The 17,984-nt window shown below is 34.1% G+C and overlaps 1 protein-coding gene across 3 annotated transcripts in view; it reads right to left on the reverse strand.

Annotated features, from left to right (window-relative positions):
* The window catches only part of DPH6 (diphthamine biosynthesis 6), a 213,049-nt gene that overhangs the window by 194,728 nt on the left and 337 nt on the right, over window positions 1-17,984 (reverse strand). For all 3 annotated transcript variants that reach the window (XM_071214094.1, XM_071214093.1, XM_071214095.1), the window contains exons 2-3: window positions 12,349-12,443; window positions 6,770-6,963 (exon numbers count right to left, since the gene is read on the reverse strand). In XM_071214094.1, the coding sequence (XP_071070195.1) occupies window positions 6,770-6,963; window positions 12,349-12,443 (289 nt within the window). The remainder of the gene's footprint in view (window positions 1-6,769; window positions 6,964-12,348; window positions 12,444-17,984) is intronic.

Genomic DNA, 17,984 nt, shown 5'->3' on the forward strand with positions numbered 1-17,984 from the left:
AGGTAAGGGTATAGAAAAGTGCAAAGACTTAGACATGAAAAACCATGTCCTAGAAATCTAATTAGTTCCTTTTAATTGGAACTCAGAGACTTCCGAGGAAATGGCAGTATGGAACTGGTAGGGCTGCAAGGGCCTTGCCTTAAAGAACCTGGTGTGCCAGGCTATAGTGTTTGGACTTTATCTTAATAGTGGATTATTTAATTAAGCATTTATGCAGAACAGCTGACAAGAATGTGGTAGAAGGGCTAAATGGAACACAGGGCAATAGTGAAAGCAAGTTGAGTAATTAGGAACCTCTTCCACAGTACAAATGGAAAACCATTAACAGTGGGAATGTGATCAAAGGGTCAGACTTCAGAAGGCATATGAATATTATGAACAGGACCTACAGATCCAACGGTGGTGGCTGGGCCGGGAGGGTTGGGGCAGGGGCAAGTTAAGAAAAAGTAGAAGTCTAGGCTCAGGTTTTGACTTAGGGATGGGGTAAACAAATTTGCTATTAAACAAATGGGAAATATAGGAAATAGAACAAGTTTGTGCAGGAAGATAATGAGTAAGTTTTGAACATGTTGAGTTTACTATATCCATAGGATATTAAGGAGGAGAAATAATAAGAAACTTAATATACAGGTCCTAGATTATAAACACTCACTGCTGTGGGCCCAATGGCCAATTTGTTTTTGAAAGAAGATAGAAAGGAAGGATGGGTGGGAGTAAAGAAGGGAGGAGAAAAAATAGACAAAGGAGGAAGAAACAACAGGAGGTAGAAAAAGAGGAGGAAACAATACCAAGGTTGGGAAGAAAGGTTTAGTATAGAAATTTAAATGTGGAGCATAACATCATATAAGTAGAGGTCCAATGGATGTTAACATCATCCTAAAAGACTGTACAGAATAAAATAATTAGTCACAGAGTTCTAAGGCTCTCAATTAATAAGGAAGAGAATAAAATAATCATTGACATCGGAGATAATAAGAGAAACCAAATTTGTGGTCATTAATATAAATCTGTTGCCAGTGTTTTCCCCTTTCAATCCTTGCTTGAACTTGAGTTAGCACCCTTTCTCTTTCTGTTCCCAGTTTTTAGTAGGCAATAATAAATAAGAAGGCCATCAAGGAAAGTAAAAGCAATGAGCTTTTACCTGCCAATATGTGGTATGTAGCTATATGGTTGGTATTCTATAAAGTCTACAAGCAGGAGTTCTTAACCTTTTTTGTTCCAAGGACCCCTTTGGAACAGTCAGGGGAAAACCACAGACCCCTTACTAAATCCACACTATACTATTTATTATTTAATAAATATATCACACCCACACCAACATGTCCCCACAAGAATTATATGTTGTTTTTTCACTTAAATTCAAGCTCATTGACCCCTTGTTAAGAACCTCTGGTCTACAGTATAAATAGTGGAAAACAACAGAAGAATTTTACACGGGAAGTGATAAGACCTCACCTGTATTTTACAGAAATCACTCTAGTAGGACTATGGAGGTAAAATTGTAGTAGAATAAGATTGGTATAAAAAAAAGTTAGGATACTAGAAAAAAAGAGGAAACAAAAACACAAACAGTAAGAGTTTTAAGGATAGAACAACATACAACCTAGTGCCCTACTGGATATGGAGAATGAGAGAAGAAAGAAAATCTAGGATGGTTCCCAAATGTGTAAACAGCTGAAATCAATTTATTTTCAGGAAACACTGATTTTAGGCCCTCCTGCCACAGTTTACCCTTCTACCAACAACAGCCTGATTTATATTTGAAGGTCCTTGACTTCATTCCTCACTCCAGGAGTGGTGCATAATTAAAGCCTGCCCAATCAAATGAAATCATTCTTTCCCAACAATGATGGCTAATGGATGATCCAAGTCAGGCCAATGAGAGACAATGAACCACTGAATTTTCCTTTGAGCTATTTAAGAAAACTAGAGCTTTGATTCCTAGATTTGAGCGAGGAAAAATGTAACTGGTAGCCATCTTCTAATTATAAGGGTGCTAAGAGAGAAAACTGTCAACAGAAAGTAAAGGCAAGAAGTAGAAACAGGAAAAAAAAGAAAAGAAAAATTCCATCAGATTGTATTTACATAATACATATTCTATATCTAATCTATCTGTAGCCAAACCTACCTTTAGATAATTGTCAATAAATTCTTTTTATTTAAACAAGCATGATAATCAAAAGAATTCTAGACAACAGAAGTGAAGATGCAATTAATGTTTTCTAAAAATATCACATTAAAATCCAGGCTTTTAAAATAAATTAAGAATTAATTTACAAATGTTTATTTCAGTGGTGTAGCAGTCTGATATAATTGATGAATTCCAAAAAGAAATATTGGATTATGCTTGTAATCTATTCTGCACCTGGGCATGATCGAGTTATGATTAGGGCATTGAGTCCCCAACCCTTGGTGGATGGGGACTCACAGATAAAAGGCATGGCAAAGAACAGAGTTGAGGGCTTTCAATGTTGGAGTTTGATGCTGAAGACTTAAGCTAGAGCCCCAGGAAATCAGCACGCAGAGGAAAGAGAAGCCAGCCCCAGAAGAAAGGAACTGTGAACCCAGAGAAAAGAAAGCCCCAGGAACCCAGGAACCCAGGAAGCCTGAACCCTCACAGACGTCGGCAGCCATCTTGCTCCAAATAGACTTTGGTGAGGGAATTAACTTATGCTTTATGGCCTGGTATCTGTAAGCTCCTACCCCAAATAAATACCCTTTATAAAAACCAACCAATTTCTGGTATTTTGCATCAGCACCCCTTTGGCTGACTAACACAAATGGTAAATATTCCATTAAAAAGAAATAAAGGAAAAAGGGCAATTATTTATTTATTGCTGCATTTAAATTAAAACAAAAGTGTCCAATAAAGAATTTAAGGTCAACATCACAAAGATGAGACCTTAATAAGAAAACAGAGCATGAGAAAAGAAAATTAGCAAAGATTAATATAGGAAAACTGAAGCTGAATATTCAGCTTAGGGAAAAACATTAAATGAATTCTGTTAAAATGAAATTAACACAGATGTCTTGATCCAGAGGTTCCATAAAAATGACTGTAAAGAGAGGAACCAAGGTATAACACCATAAAAATAAAGAGAACAGTAAGGGAGTCACCAATGAGCAAAGAATATCCATTTATTTATGGAAGTCAGAAAGCAAAAGATGGAACAAAGATACGTAAATCAGCAAATTAAGCCATAATCTACTGTTTGCATGGAAGAGAATAAAGCCAAGAAGGGAACCAAACCAGATCACACTATCCTGGACTCCAGTTAAGAACTCAGGTATAACAGGTATGTGATGTGAAGCTGGAAACTCCAAAGTCAAAAGCATTCACAGTCAGCTTCCTCTTGCCTTATTCTTAGGTATAAACAGGCAAGCAAGACACTCAAGAAAAGCCTACAATATGAACGAAACGACAACAAGAAAAAAAAAAATTCCAAAGGAAACATTACTATTTCAGGGAACAGAAGACAAATGTTTAAAACGTCTAATTTGGATTTTAAGAGGGATGTAGTCATCCCTGAACCATCAATGAAACAGGAAGGACCTGAATACGCTGCTACTCAATAGGAATTTGGGGATGGGATGCAGGGGAAGCAACCTACAAAGTCCAATACAATATTACTGTGACAATTCAAAACACCAAAGATAAGGACATAATTGTAAAAGTTAACAGGGAGGAAAAACAGGTCACCTTTTTAAAAGGAACAACAAAGTAATCACATCAGCATCACATTTCTTATCAACAAAATACTAGATGCCAAGGGAGCAATGCTTTCAATGAACTGAGGAAGAATGACTTTCAATCTAAAATTAATAAATCCAACGAATGTATCAATGAAATGTAAGGGCAGAATAGGAACATTTTCAAAATGTAAGAATTTGAAAGGACCTCTCTAAGGAAGTTTCTGGAAGACAGACTCTATGGAAATGAGGACATAACCATGAAAAAGAAGACACCAGATATAGTAAACAGTGGCTTCAACACAGTGAAGAAAGAAAAAAAAAAATGTTGATCCTTAAAATATATTTTCTATATTATAGGTGTGCCTTCAGTAACTATTACATTGCTTATGTGACTCAAAAAGCACCACAGAATTTGAAAATTATTCTATATTCAGTTAATAATACAGGTTATCTGTGTCAATCTATCCATAAGAGAACTAAAGTGGCACTTTAATATCAAATTCTAAAGAACAAAATAAAGATTAGGTATATGAATACCAGATATTTTGCAAACAATTTGAGATATATCTAACTTTTACAGTAACTGGTTATCTGAGATACACAGGCTTATTACATTTCTATTAGTTTTCATAACTTCCACAAAATAATTATGAAGCTTAAAATCCTATAAATTCTTCCAAGTCCTTCCTATTTCTTTTCATCAGTTAGTAAATTAAGCTTTTTGCAAAAAGGAACATCTCCTACTCAAGCACTAGCTCTAACATTTTAGGGGAAAAAGCCACAAAACAAAAGAATGACATATGAAAATCACAAAACTGCAAACTATTATAAATAAATGTTTAAAATGAAAATGAATCTAAATGCTTTCAATGCTCCATTAATATTCAAAGGATTTTTTAAAATGCAGTTCTATCTTTTTCTTAGAATGAAGACTAACTTGAATTATAGCTCTTCTAGATTCGTTTTTTTCCATAATTACTCAATTATTCATTAGAATATGTAAGATCGCTATTGGAATCTTTACACAAGTGTTTCATAAACGGATTTAACTATAAAAGCCTGGTTATACAATCTCTTCCATAAAAGCAATATATTTCCAATATTTATGTCTTTAAAATATCCTATAGTAAAATTAATATTTCTACACAGGAAAAGAAGGAACTATTTAGTCCCAGACAACTTGATAACATCTCTTTCAACTATAGTTATAATTATCATGTATGAACTTCCAAAGCAGAAGTTGTCAAGATTTAACATTAGCATTAATTTATGTCATAACTGACGGTTACTATAAAGATAATGACAAAGCATCCATTTCTCCAAAGACAGGACAGATCGAAAGGGAAATTCTTCTTAATTATTACTAATCTGCACATTTTTAATTAAATTGATTAGTAATTTATTATCTTTCCCTTTCTTGGAAGGCTGTTATTATCACACAGCTTCTCTGAAGTTATCAAGTTTGCAATTTTTAAGCAACCCAATTACTTCCAGTGTGAGCGCTACCATTTTGTAATACTGATTTATGTTAAAAACTTAATATCCAGTTTCTTTGTACCCTGAAGAAGAAATTTGAAGAACCAGGATTTGTACTCAATATTTTACACATCAAAGTGAACACTGTCAAGATCTAAGCTGCATCCTTATGGAAAGACTATAGCAAGTTGTATGCTTTTATGCCTTTTCCTTTGTTTGATAATCAGAATGCTTGTTATTAGTCTATATTTTCCCAGAAGGAAGAAATAAGGTCCTTGTAACTTCCTTTGAAAAGATTCTACTTCTTAAAGCTATTCATAACTAAACAGTAGATTATGGAACTACTTGAGGTAATCTCTCTATCCCAGTTTTTGTTTTTTGTTTTTATTTTTTCTTAAAGAGCAAATAAAAAATGAAAATGCTCTGACATACAAAATAAACATTTTAAAATTCAAAAGAATTCAAGTGCTTCATTCATATATTATTTGAGTAGAAATCTTAATTGATATTAAACTTTGATCAGTATTAAATTTAAAGTATAATGTTACAGTAGCCATTTGGGACTTGCAAGTTTTCATGATATGAGTTCATGACACTACTACTGAAAAGGCTGAACTTCTCTGAAGAGTGAGAAAATATAAAGTTATGTCATTTATTGGAGAAAGGGGCAAAATCCATTTACTTTTCTCTTGTGAAAAAAATGCGAAAATTTCTAGGAAATACTGGCTTAAATTCCCTATTTCACCACATACTCAAATGAAATGACTGTGGCTGACTGGATAAAAATTGATATTTAAGAAGGGGAATACTGAGCTATGTTCGAATGGCAGCTATTGCTGAGAATGAAAAGATGATTGCCCATATAAAATCATATCTATTAAATAACATTTACTGAGTATAGCTCCTACTAGATATATGAACACTATACTTTCTCTCCTACATTTTCTGTCTAGAGAAATTAATGAGTGACAATGGCTGCTAAACTTATATACAGTTACTTAAGTATTTACTTCATACTCCTCTATAAGATTTAACAAAAGCTCAGTCTCTCACTTTTTTAGGTCTGTTCAAGCATCACATCATCAAAAAGGTCTTACTTAACCACCGTATATAGCATGACCCCTACAGCTATCCCCTGCCATTACTTGCTATCACTCTGACTGTTTCATTCTTCATCACAGTACTCTCCACTACCAAGAATGCTATTTATTTATTTATTGTCTGTCTCCTCCCACTATAAAGTAAGTTCATCAGAACAGGACTTTGTCCAATCTGTTCATTGCCCTACCCTCAGTAGCTAGAACTATATTGCAAGCACATCATAGACATCCAAAAAGTATTTGTTAAAAATAATTATTCAAGGACCATCAGCTCCAGCATTTTAAGGAAAAGAAAACTTAAATATTCTTTTAAAGTCCCAGATGCAAAAGTCACATTATTAAAAAACATTTAATATAAAGGCATACTAACATTGCTTTCTATCTACACAGACAAAATATCCTTTCAAAGACTAGTTGGACTATTAATTGTATAAATTATTTTATAATCCCCATGCTAAATTCAGTAAATATAAATTCAGTATACTGGTCACTCTGCATACCTTAACAAGTTTCAAAAGCTCATAGAGATCTTCAACCTCATCACCTTCACATTTCGTGTACACTCGTCCTGTATCCAGACTTCTTCCTCTTATAGCTTGGCGATAGAGGGGAAGAGCCATGGCTTCTGCATATAAGTCAATGGCATGATGGCCCACTGTCTGATACATGTAGCTATCCAGTTCATCTGACCCCACTGCAACAATTAAGGTGGAAATAATCAGTAAAACAGAGTGAAGAAGAGAGCAGATTCGAAAGCCCATTTAAGTTTTACTACTTGGAGAGTCCATACAGAACTTAAAAGCTTAATACAGGGGAGTGGATGTAGCTCAAGTGGTTGACCATCTGTTTCCCATGTACAAAGTCCCAGGTTTGATCCCAACAACCTCCTAAAACCAAACAAACAAAAAGAACCAACTCTCATTGGGGAGAGGATATAGCTCAGTGATTGAGCACTTACTTCCCAAATACAGGATCCCAGTACCTCCTTGTAAAAAAAAAAAGCTTACTTTGTTTTTTGAAGTAAATTATAATAAATTATAAATGAAATAATTTATGACTTTATAGTGAAATATTTATGAAATAGTCTAAAATATAAGACTTGCATATTTGCCTGCAATTGCACCCAGCTCCTATTAACTCTAGTTCACCTCTACTATGAATCGCAAAATACAAGTGAACTTGTATTTTTTTTTTCTTTTTCTTTTTAGGAGGTACTGGAGTTTGAACCCAGGACCTTGTACATGGATAGCAGGCACTCAACCACTGAAATACATCTGCTCCCCAATAAGAGTTTGATTTTCTGTTTGTTTTGTTTTTAGGAGGTACCAAAGATTAAACCCGGGACCTCATACATGGGAAGCTGGTACTCAACCACTTGAGCTACCTACTCCTATATATATATTTTTTCAGCTAGACATAATTAACATCTAAAGAGATGAGTAAAAGTATCCAATAAATTTTGACTGTTATTCAGTCAACGATTTCATTACATAAATGTTTTTCAGATCTTCTGAGGTTCTTTATGAAGTTACCTAGACTTTAAAGAAAAAATCTTTCCTAATTATTTACTTATTTAATAAATGACAAATACATGTAAGAAAAAAATTTAGACGCTCTTCATATATATTTTATATTAATACTCAATGAAACACATAAAACATATAACAGTATTGTGAGAGTAGTTATAATAAGGATGTATAATAGAAACGTGATTATTACTTAATTTAATCAATAACACAAGCACTGGCTGTCACTGATTCCACAAATATCAATGCCAGTAAAACATTCAAACAGAAGGATCGCTTTTCTTGATAAAAATGAACTGAAAATTGGAAAAATCTTTTTGATCTCATAATTCTGCTTTTTAGAAAAAGAATCATGCAAATAAGCAAAGATTATTTACAAATATGTTCACCACAGTATTATTTATAATAGCTTTAAAATTATAATTAATTCACATAATGAAATGCTGTGTAGTCATTAACACAATTTTGAAGAAGAGTATTTTCCAAAGTGTATTCTGAAGAATACAAATCCTGAGATATTAATAGCTATGATGTGGACCATTGACCATGAGGTACAGCAGTGCTCTGAGATGTATTCACCAAATGCAATGAATGTCTCATAATGATGGAGGAGATTGTTGTTATGGGGGGAGGAGTGGGGTGAGGGGAGTGGGGGTATATGGGGACCTCATATTTTTTGAATGCAATATTAAAAAAAAAAATAAAGACAAAAAAATACATCTTGTAAATAGAAATTGAACTTTATAAATTTCTCACTTTTATAGTTCTTATTTAAAGAAAATAATGAACTTTATAAAATACTTGTTTAGCAACAATGGAGACTTTTTGTTAGTTTTCTAAGTCCATTAATGAGTTGAATTACATTAGCAAATTTTATTAAGTGAAACTATCCTTTCCTTCTTATGATCTGATTTGATTACAATGTACTTTTCAATAAACTGCTGACTTTGGCAAGCTAAAAATAAAATAATGCACTTTATGGGATCGCTGTGTATTATGCATAATTTTTCTGTAAAAACAATTTTTCTAATAAAAAAAATTAGAGAGAATCGAAAAAAAAAAAAGGATTCCATAGTAAGGTTACAAAACATGGGGATAAATAATGTTAAATAAGTTTCTTTTATGCTAATATTTTAATATGGTTAAGGATGTTTTATGTTAAATGCTTTAAGGTACTCCAAGAAGGGGAGAAAGTAGCTCTAAAATTTATGAACCCCCAGAACACTTTTTCTTCTCACAGGGCACAGCATGAAGTACCTGTGTTCTAAAGAAGTCTGACAAATTCTATTGTAGAACAATACCTAATGACACAGAAAAATGTTTATTAGCAAGTAAAAAAAAAAAGTTACAAATATGTTTTGAAATATGTTTGTCTGTATGAACATGCCAAACAGATCCAAACTTTCCACTGAAGGTGAAAATATCCTATCAAAAGAAATGAGGGGAGTGGATGTAGCTCAAGTGGTTGAGCATCTGCTTCTAATGTACAAGTCCCAGGTTCAGTCCCTGGTACCTCCTAAGAAACAAAAACAAAAGCAAATAAACAAATGACAAAACCAAATCTTACTGGGGAGCAAATATACCTCTGTGTTTGAGTGCCTGCTTCCCATGTATGAGGTTCTGGGGTCAATCTCTGGTACTTCCTTACAAAAATTTGATAAACAATAGCATAAGGACTCTTTAAATGATAAAAACATCACATTTTGGCCAGGTTCTAAACCCACACATTAGATTGACTTCAATCTACTCCTGGTCCCAGAAGTAAGTAAATGTATAGAACAAAATAAGTTACCTAAAACCTTTTCAGTCTTCCCTCAACTCAAAGTTAGACTGAATCTTAAAATGTATTAGTTTTAAAGGATACTAATACACAACAAATCAATATACTTACATAACTTTGAACTTCATAGCAAGAAATTTCCTGGTAACCGCATAATAATTAAAACATTTTACTGGCTTCAGAAACTTAGAAGACATTTTCCTCTAAGACTCCATTTAGTCCTAACCACAGTGTAATTTTTATTAATGGGAGTACATAAAACAATAGTATGAGATCAAATAAAATCAAAAGGCTCCACTGTTGCCTGACATACCTCAATTAACATGCCACAAAAGTTCCTACTACAAATTTAAAGAGATGCTTTTGTAAATTTTATGACAAGTTCACATTATCACCATCAGTGGGAATAAATTCATTTCCAGACTACACATTGAAAACCCAGTGCCAAGAACTGACTCTAACTAGCTTTGCTAGTTAGTATAATTGGCTCTATACTGGAGCCAATTATTCCTCACTAAGGTGTCCTTTATATGTTTGTTGATTAAGAAGCCAATCAATGAATCATTCAATAAATATCAACTTCCTGCTGACTTTAAATCAAAATTAGCTAAATCCTTTCCATATACCAACCCCCAGTCATGTATTCTCTTCAACTACCATTATTTTTTTCCCAGATTTTACTTGACAATATTCCAATTCCATTTGCTATTAAATTTTTCTCTTAACAATATTCTAAATAATATTCTACTGTGAGGTATAATTTAAAGATATACATTCCTTGTCATCTCACCCACTTTGCTGGGTAAAATTTCATTACATACATGTGTGTATATTACACACATTATTACATTATATTAATGCATAATGTAGATACTATAAATTAATGACTGGTTATATTGAACCATAGTAATTCAAATATAAAAGCTGAAAACAAGACAGAAACTCCAGGAAGGGAAATTATAATTGTATTAGATATCGTATTACATCATATCATATTATATAGATATTACATATTATTTAAACATCTGTTTTTTAAATACTAAGACCTCTCAAGATAGAAGGCTTAATATATATACGATTGCCAGACTGCCCACAAGGGATGGGGGGAATTTCTTTCCTTTGCTAACAGAACATAAACCTGAAAAAAAATTCTCCATCTTCTTTTATAATATAGTAGTTACAGTACAGTTCCCACATATCTTCAGACAAAGAGTTTTCTCTTTCTTAATTAAACTTGGAAATAGAATGTCATTTTCAAAACCTCACTTCTAAAACAACCAGCTATTATTCATTATCAGACTCTCAGCACAAAATCCTTAGGGTATGCATTTACCCCTGACCCTCTATAGGATCTGTTCTATTTCTTCCTATGAAATATTTCTAATGTCTATCTTTACATATCACTTTCAGTATTACTTGGGTCTTAATCACAGGAAGAATGAAAATTGTAATATCTGACTGAAACAATTATTCATTATTCCAGGGCTAATTCAAGTTAGTTCATTATTCATCTTTCTACCAATAAGCTTTGAATGAATTCCTAGCAGAGGCATAGTCCCAAATGCTGAAAGGCAATAAAAGGAAAATAGAAGATCTGATCTCTCCACTCAGAAGCTTACAAGAAATCTGTCTGGGGATAAAAGCACAGATAAAATAAATTGGATAAAAAGGTAAAATAATATTTAAAAAAAAAAGGAGCCCGGCAACCTTGAAGTAGTGCGAAGAGAAAAAAGGAAAAGAAGGAAAGAAAAAAGGAAAGAAAAGAGAGAGGAAGGAAGAAAAAGAAAGAAGGGAAAAGAAGGAAAGGGAAAAAAATATATTTCGAGTCAGATTCAGATTCAAGTAATATTTACTGAATGCCTGTTTCATGCCAGGAACTATGATGAATGTTTTCATATATACTACTCATTTAGTTTATCTTAAAATATCGTAGCGCAAAAGCATTGAGTCTTGGAAGAAGTTGAGTAAAAGGGATGATAATAAGATCTTTGAAGAAAAGCTATCTGGGACAGCAGGAATAAAGTAATGCTAATCTTTCCTTCCTACTACCTCAGCAGTTATTATCTAGTTACATAGGCATACCGAAAGAGTATAAAAAGCATATTATTGAATATACTATTATTTTGAAAAGTTCTAATTGGGGAGATTTCATTGGTAAGAAAACTGAAACAAACAACCAAATAAGGTCTTTGGATTATCTGTGGATGTTCTTATTAACCACAGACAAATGTAAAGTGGAAATTTTTGCATAAAATTAAAGACACTATATGAAAAAGATTGTTGTATGCCACTCTCAAGTCTCACATGTTTGGCTTAAATCTAAAAGGGCTAAACAGGATCCTTTTAATAATAAAATTCAAGTATTATCATATATTAAATTATGCCCTACTTTCTAAGCTCCTTAATTCATAATGCTGTATCTTATTCTCCTGTATATTGCCTACGGCACCTAAAAATGTGGTATGGTGGAACAGCAGTTCACTCTGAAGTGAGAAGGTTCTAGTGTCACCTCTCCAAGTTTGTTCTAGCTACTTTACCCTGAACTAACTTATTAAACTGGAAGAGCCTCAGTATCCCTCTATGCTCTGTCTAGGAGTTATTATAAGGTTTCGATATGTAAGTAAAAACACTTAGCATAGAACCTAGCCTCTAACAGATACTAAATATATATCAGTTCCTTTTTTGATCTTTGCATACTGCAGGTATTAGACATACAATTATGAAGTTGGAATTGCAGTCATTCAAAGAACTTCCCAATAATGTATACACTTACCTTGGTTTTCAGCTGGTCTTAGATTTGCTAAAGCAACAATCTGATGCCCAGCAGCAATGCACTGCATCATATTGTAACAGCTGTCCTTCCCACCACTAGAAAATAAATAGATAACAGGTTACTGGCCATTTTCAACATAAATTCATTAGACATCAAAACAATACATTATTTACTCAGCTTTTCAAAATATTTGAGGGACTACTTGCAGTTAAAATGCAAAAAAAAGCATGTGATTTCTAAATTATAAGAACACAGCAAATGAATGAGTGTCTAAGAATGCCTCTCATAAGAGCTTATGAAATTACATGCCATTATAACAAAATACATTCTAAACAAAATATAACTCTCTAGTTTGTGATAATGGCTTTACTTAATATACAAAGTGCTTTGCAAATAAAAATGACTTAACTTTATATCTCAGCTAAACACTTCTTATATATGCTCCTTGGATGAAATTCTTTATTAAGAAGTAGTAAGACATCTGTTCTGTTTTACTATAACAAATCTAACAACTGGCCACCATCACCAATTAAAGGATCAAATTGAGATCTTATTCAATGACAAACTTTGACATACTTTGCTAAGGAAGCAAAATGTTGAAATACACTGATAAAGTTAAACATCAATAATTTAGCCATCACCATACACACACACATACATACACACATACACATATACATATATATATGTATACGCACATAATGCAGAAGGCTGCTTAATAACAGATTGAAAGAAACTTCTAAATTTTGGCTCCAAATCAAAGACAGAAGCAAATCACTCAGTAAAAACATGCGGTGGTTCATCTGTAACAAGGTGGAGTGGGAATCCATATGTTCTTTTTGCTAATACTCTACTGCTTCCCACTATAAATGCTTTTTGTCTTTTCATTTTTGCTTCTGTCCCTTTTATATTTCTTTTTCCTTATGTTTTTCTTCTTTCCACTCTTCGCTTAAAATTTGCAAATGCACTCCCAGGAAATGTTTACACCTGTTCATAGCCCAAGAAACTAAAAGACTGATGACCCTAGGATCTGGCCCTTTGGTCTTTTATTTTAGTTCTGAACATTTGTCTGTCTCCACCACACTCCCATCAATAACTCTCAATCCAGAATTCCTCCAGAGGAGAAGTGCAAGCGTCCAAGTGAAATCTGAAAAGTCTCATGCTCCCTTTCCTCAGGTTCTGATAGTCCCCTAAGGAGACATTCCCCACCTTCCCCTGTGGAGTCTCACTGCTCTATTTCCCCAGCACAAGAAGATTTTACTAATTCTTTAGACTGTTAAAGATTAAAGAGTGTATATCTAATCAGAACTCAGCTTTACAATTATTTACTTTAAAATGTGCCAAAATTTCATTTATGGTTTGAGAGTAGTATTTCCCAAATTACACACTGGGGAACACTAATGTCCAACAAAATGTCAATCAATTACTCTAAGACTGAAAGGTTTTCAAGGTCAAATATGTTTGTAAAATCCTGAGTACTATACTCTCCTCTTAGAACTCTAGAAAGTATATTAGCATATGTTAGATGAGAAGTCCTACAGAAGATCAGAATTTCAGATCCCTGTTCTGAGATAAGCTAAATCACCCAATGCACTTGGGTTTATATGTTTCATTATAAAATAAGGAATGGCCTGCCAAGATAATCCTAGAGGTGTATTAGGAAAATACTGCTCTCTTAATGGTCTAGCTAAAAATATGTAAGAATCCCAGCTTCACACCTTCCCAAAAGCACACAAACACACATCTCATCTCTCACTTCAGTTCACAAAAGGTATACTATAAATAAATTCACTGTTTTCAACTTTAAATACACAAGATAAGTATATATTGGCTTATTCATACTTATATACATACTTACAGCCTATCGCCTAAACACTTATACAGATCTTAAACTTCAGCAAGAATTTTCAAATATCTTTTCATATTAATATTTATCGTATTAGCATTGCAAATAACAGAGGTGTTATTATTTCTATTACACATATGAGGAAACAGCCTCAGAAAAGTTTTTACTTGACCAAAGTTACAGAGCTAGAAGTGATTCAGCGTAAGAATTCAAACTCAGGTTTCTTGTCTTTGACTCCAGGCTTCCTTGAACTATACCACAGTCACAGTTATATACTCCTAACCTAACGAAGTTGGCTAATAATATAAGAAATCTTAGATGGACCTGGAACCTGGCAAGAAGTCCATGTGGACATCAATAACCCCAGGGTGGCTGCTGAAAAACCTTCCCCCAGATTCCTCTGAGCCGGGAGAAGCCCAAGGACTCTATCACTGGGCCCTCCTAGGGAACTGATGGGTGGGGTAATCAACCAAAACAGTAAATAGCTGGGACTCCTAGGTCATTAGCAAAGGGGTAGAATAATTAACAGTTCAAAAAGCAGGCGCAAGGCCTAAACACCCTCTTGCCTTCAGACCCTTGTTCCTGCCTTTGCACCCTGCTCTCACCATTTTTCCTCTGCCATGATGGCTCTGTAAGTAATACCTGGACATTTATAATCTATAATGGGGAAGTGTAGTCTGTAAATCAGCCCACTTTATCACTTTTCAGCCCCTTCCTCTTCACCTGGGATCCACAGTCTGTTATTTTCTCCCATTTCTCGTCCCTCCCTGTCTGAATAAATTATTGGCCTAACTCACCTGACGTTCTCTTGAAATTCATTTCTGCAGGGTAGTCAAGAACCTAAACAAACTCTGGTAACATAACCGTATTACAAAATGTGTACAATACTTCCAAAGTCACCTTTACTATTTAATAACTGGCTTTTTATTACAAAAGTGATATACACACATATCAGAATATTTAGAACTAGGAAAAGAAAATCACTCACAATCCCAGTTCTCTAACATAACACTGTTGTCCCTTTGCTGTATTCTATTGTTGATTTTTCAAAACATAAAAGCAATGGTGTGCAATGAAATTTCTATTTTCTACCATCTGTTTACATCAGTTGAAAGTTATTCTTAAAATTCAAAATTGTCACTATTGTTCAATCACCTGTAAGCATATTGCTAATAATCACACTAAACTATGGCTCAGTGACATCTCGAAAACAAAAACCTAAGTAGATTTGAGAAATTAAACTACAGTACAAATGTACCATATAAACCATACACACAGTTATCAGAGAGCTATTACTAGGATGTATTTAAAGTGCTTTACATACAGGATCACCAACCTTGACATTTGTACTCTCCAAAAATCACTTGGTGGTGTTTTTTTTTTTAATAGTAAAGGAAAATTTTCAGTTCATATGAGCAGTGTTATGAAATAAATGAAAAGTTGCAACAGCCTAAGAATAAGACATTGTTTTCCAAGTTTTCTAGGGCTAAAAACTCTAACATGCAATAACAGTGAACTAGTTAAATATTTATGTCAGTATCTATTGAATTCAACCACTTATCGCGAGGCTGGCAGCTAAAACATGGAGAAAAGCTAAAGCCCAGGCCTAGAATAGACCCAAAATCAATAGGCTAAAGCTTCTCAGGCCAAAACACCAGTCAATCCTTCACTGTCAGCATTTTGAGGATGTTTCATTTCAAGGTTCCTAAATATTTGACTTTTCTTGTTTTTGTAGTTTGTTAAAGTAAGACAAGAATACAAAAACAAAAGCTAAATGGGAAAGTCAGGCATAAAACAGTTAAAATGTCAGTGTACAGAGCACCTGATTAAAGCCAGGAACACTTCAGCTCCACCATAATCTACCCTGCTTGGAATTTAAAAGCCTGACCAAACTGATCAGATAGAAAATACATTTCAGATGCTCAGTGTTAAATCAGCATCTACTATGTATTGAATAAAATACTTGGTTCCTGAATCTTGTCAACAAATATACATCAATCACCTAAAAGAAATTGTCTACTCCTAATTTTCACATACGCATGGATGAATAGTTCACAGCTTTTCTTGGTCCCTTGCCCATTCTTTATCATTTGAACTTTCTTATGACACAATTCAGGCCAATTATTTTTTATTCATACCTCTACGGGAAATCAGCTCTATACCCAATTCATAAACCTGAGACACTCATTTAATAAAACTCTTGGTCTCCACCAACTGACCAACCTCAACATTCTCAATAACTTCATATAAGATATATTTACCATTTCTGCTCTATTTTGAAGATAATCTGCAAAAATGTTTACTAGTATTTACTAACTTTTCAAGGTATTACAAGCTATAAATATGCCAAAATCATTATGCTTAGGAAATGAATTAGTGTCCTACTCAAATCCTCCTTTTGACATAACTCCAATCTAGAGTAACAGAGCCATTTGAAGACTCTTATGAGAGAAAAAAATGTATAAAAGACCCACAATATTTTTATACTATATTTAATAAATTCTCTAATCTAGAGGTGTCCTTGGGCATCCATTGATGCCAAGTAAAGAAACCCTAGTTTTATGGACTATGTCCAACTTCTACCCTCCCAGACCTTTTCTGACTGTTTGTGCGTCTTTAATGATTAAACTTTTGGCAAATTGGATGTAGATGTGAATTACTCATTTATTGAAGCACTTTAAATTATTTTCTATCTTGATCAAATGACCACCACAAAGATTAAAGCTTACTCATTCATTTTATAGAGGATATTTGCTGAATAACAGTAGTGTGACACTAAGGTCTAATCTCCTAAAATGGCACTGAATAGAAGAAATTGAATACAGTTACAGACAGAAGAAAAAAGTAATTTCATGAGTCTGCAAACATGACTATGGTCAACCAGTTAAAATCAGACATTAAACTAAAACATATATAAAATCTTTAATAGGCTTACAAAAGTAAACATTGCTGCAATGTATCTCAGACAGTCTCCACAGGCCCAAATCTCCTTAAACAAACTTTTAAGAAGTGAAAACTCCATTGTTATATGTTTTTGTGTTACCTTTTGTGTCACCTGAAGTATTTAGTATGGAAATATTTAAACTGGTTTGTCTTTTATGGGATTTACTCTAAACATCCAAATATGATGGGTTACCATATATTTCAAACTTGTCTTACTTGTAGTATGCTATCATAAGGTCACTCTAAAAAACAATGATCTGTCCAAATCAATAGCAACTGGATCTAGGATAACTGATACAATTTCATCTCCACTACAAAGGAGGCGATCTTTCGACTGCACTGTAGTTCCCACGGTAGAAAAACATCCGTGTCTCAAGCAATCCTTATCTGTCCTGCCTTCCAACTCACACACAGGGGACGCGAGGCGAGGAAGGGCTGGCCATACGAGGGAGGGAGCAGGACCAGAACAGCCTGGGGAGGAAGTTGAGACCTGCAAGACCAGGCAGGAAGACTGAAGGAACTATAGAAGGGCACGAAAAAAAAATCAAAGATCGTTAACTCAGCAAGTGGAGCCAAACGCTGGCTTTCAAACTTTGCTGCCCATTACAGCTTTAAAAACTCCAACGCCGGCCGCACCGGAACTGATTCAATCATCTCCGTGGGGGAGGGGGAATCTGAAACCCGGACAGCTTTTTAATTTTTTTTTTTTTTTTTTAACGTTGCCCAGGTGAATCCCCTGTGCAGCCAAGCACTTGGGATCCGAGGGTAGACCAAAGGAACTGTAAAGGAACAGAGGCAGGAGAAGGAACGAGCCGAAGCCGGCAATAGCCGGATGGCTCCGCCTCTT

Source organism: Dasypus novemcinctus, chromosome 3 (genome assembly GCF_030445035.2).
Source record: "Dasypus novemcinctus isolate mDasNov1 chromosome 3, mDasNov1.1.hap2, whole genome shotgun sequence".
NCBI classification, from domain to species: Eukaryota; Metazoa; Chordata; class Mammalia; order Cingulata; family Dasypodidae; genus Dasypus; species Dasypus novemcinctus.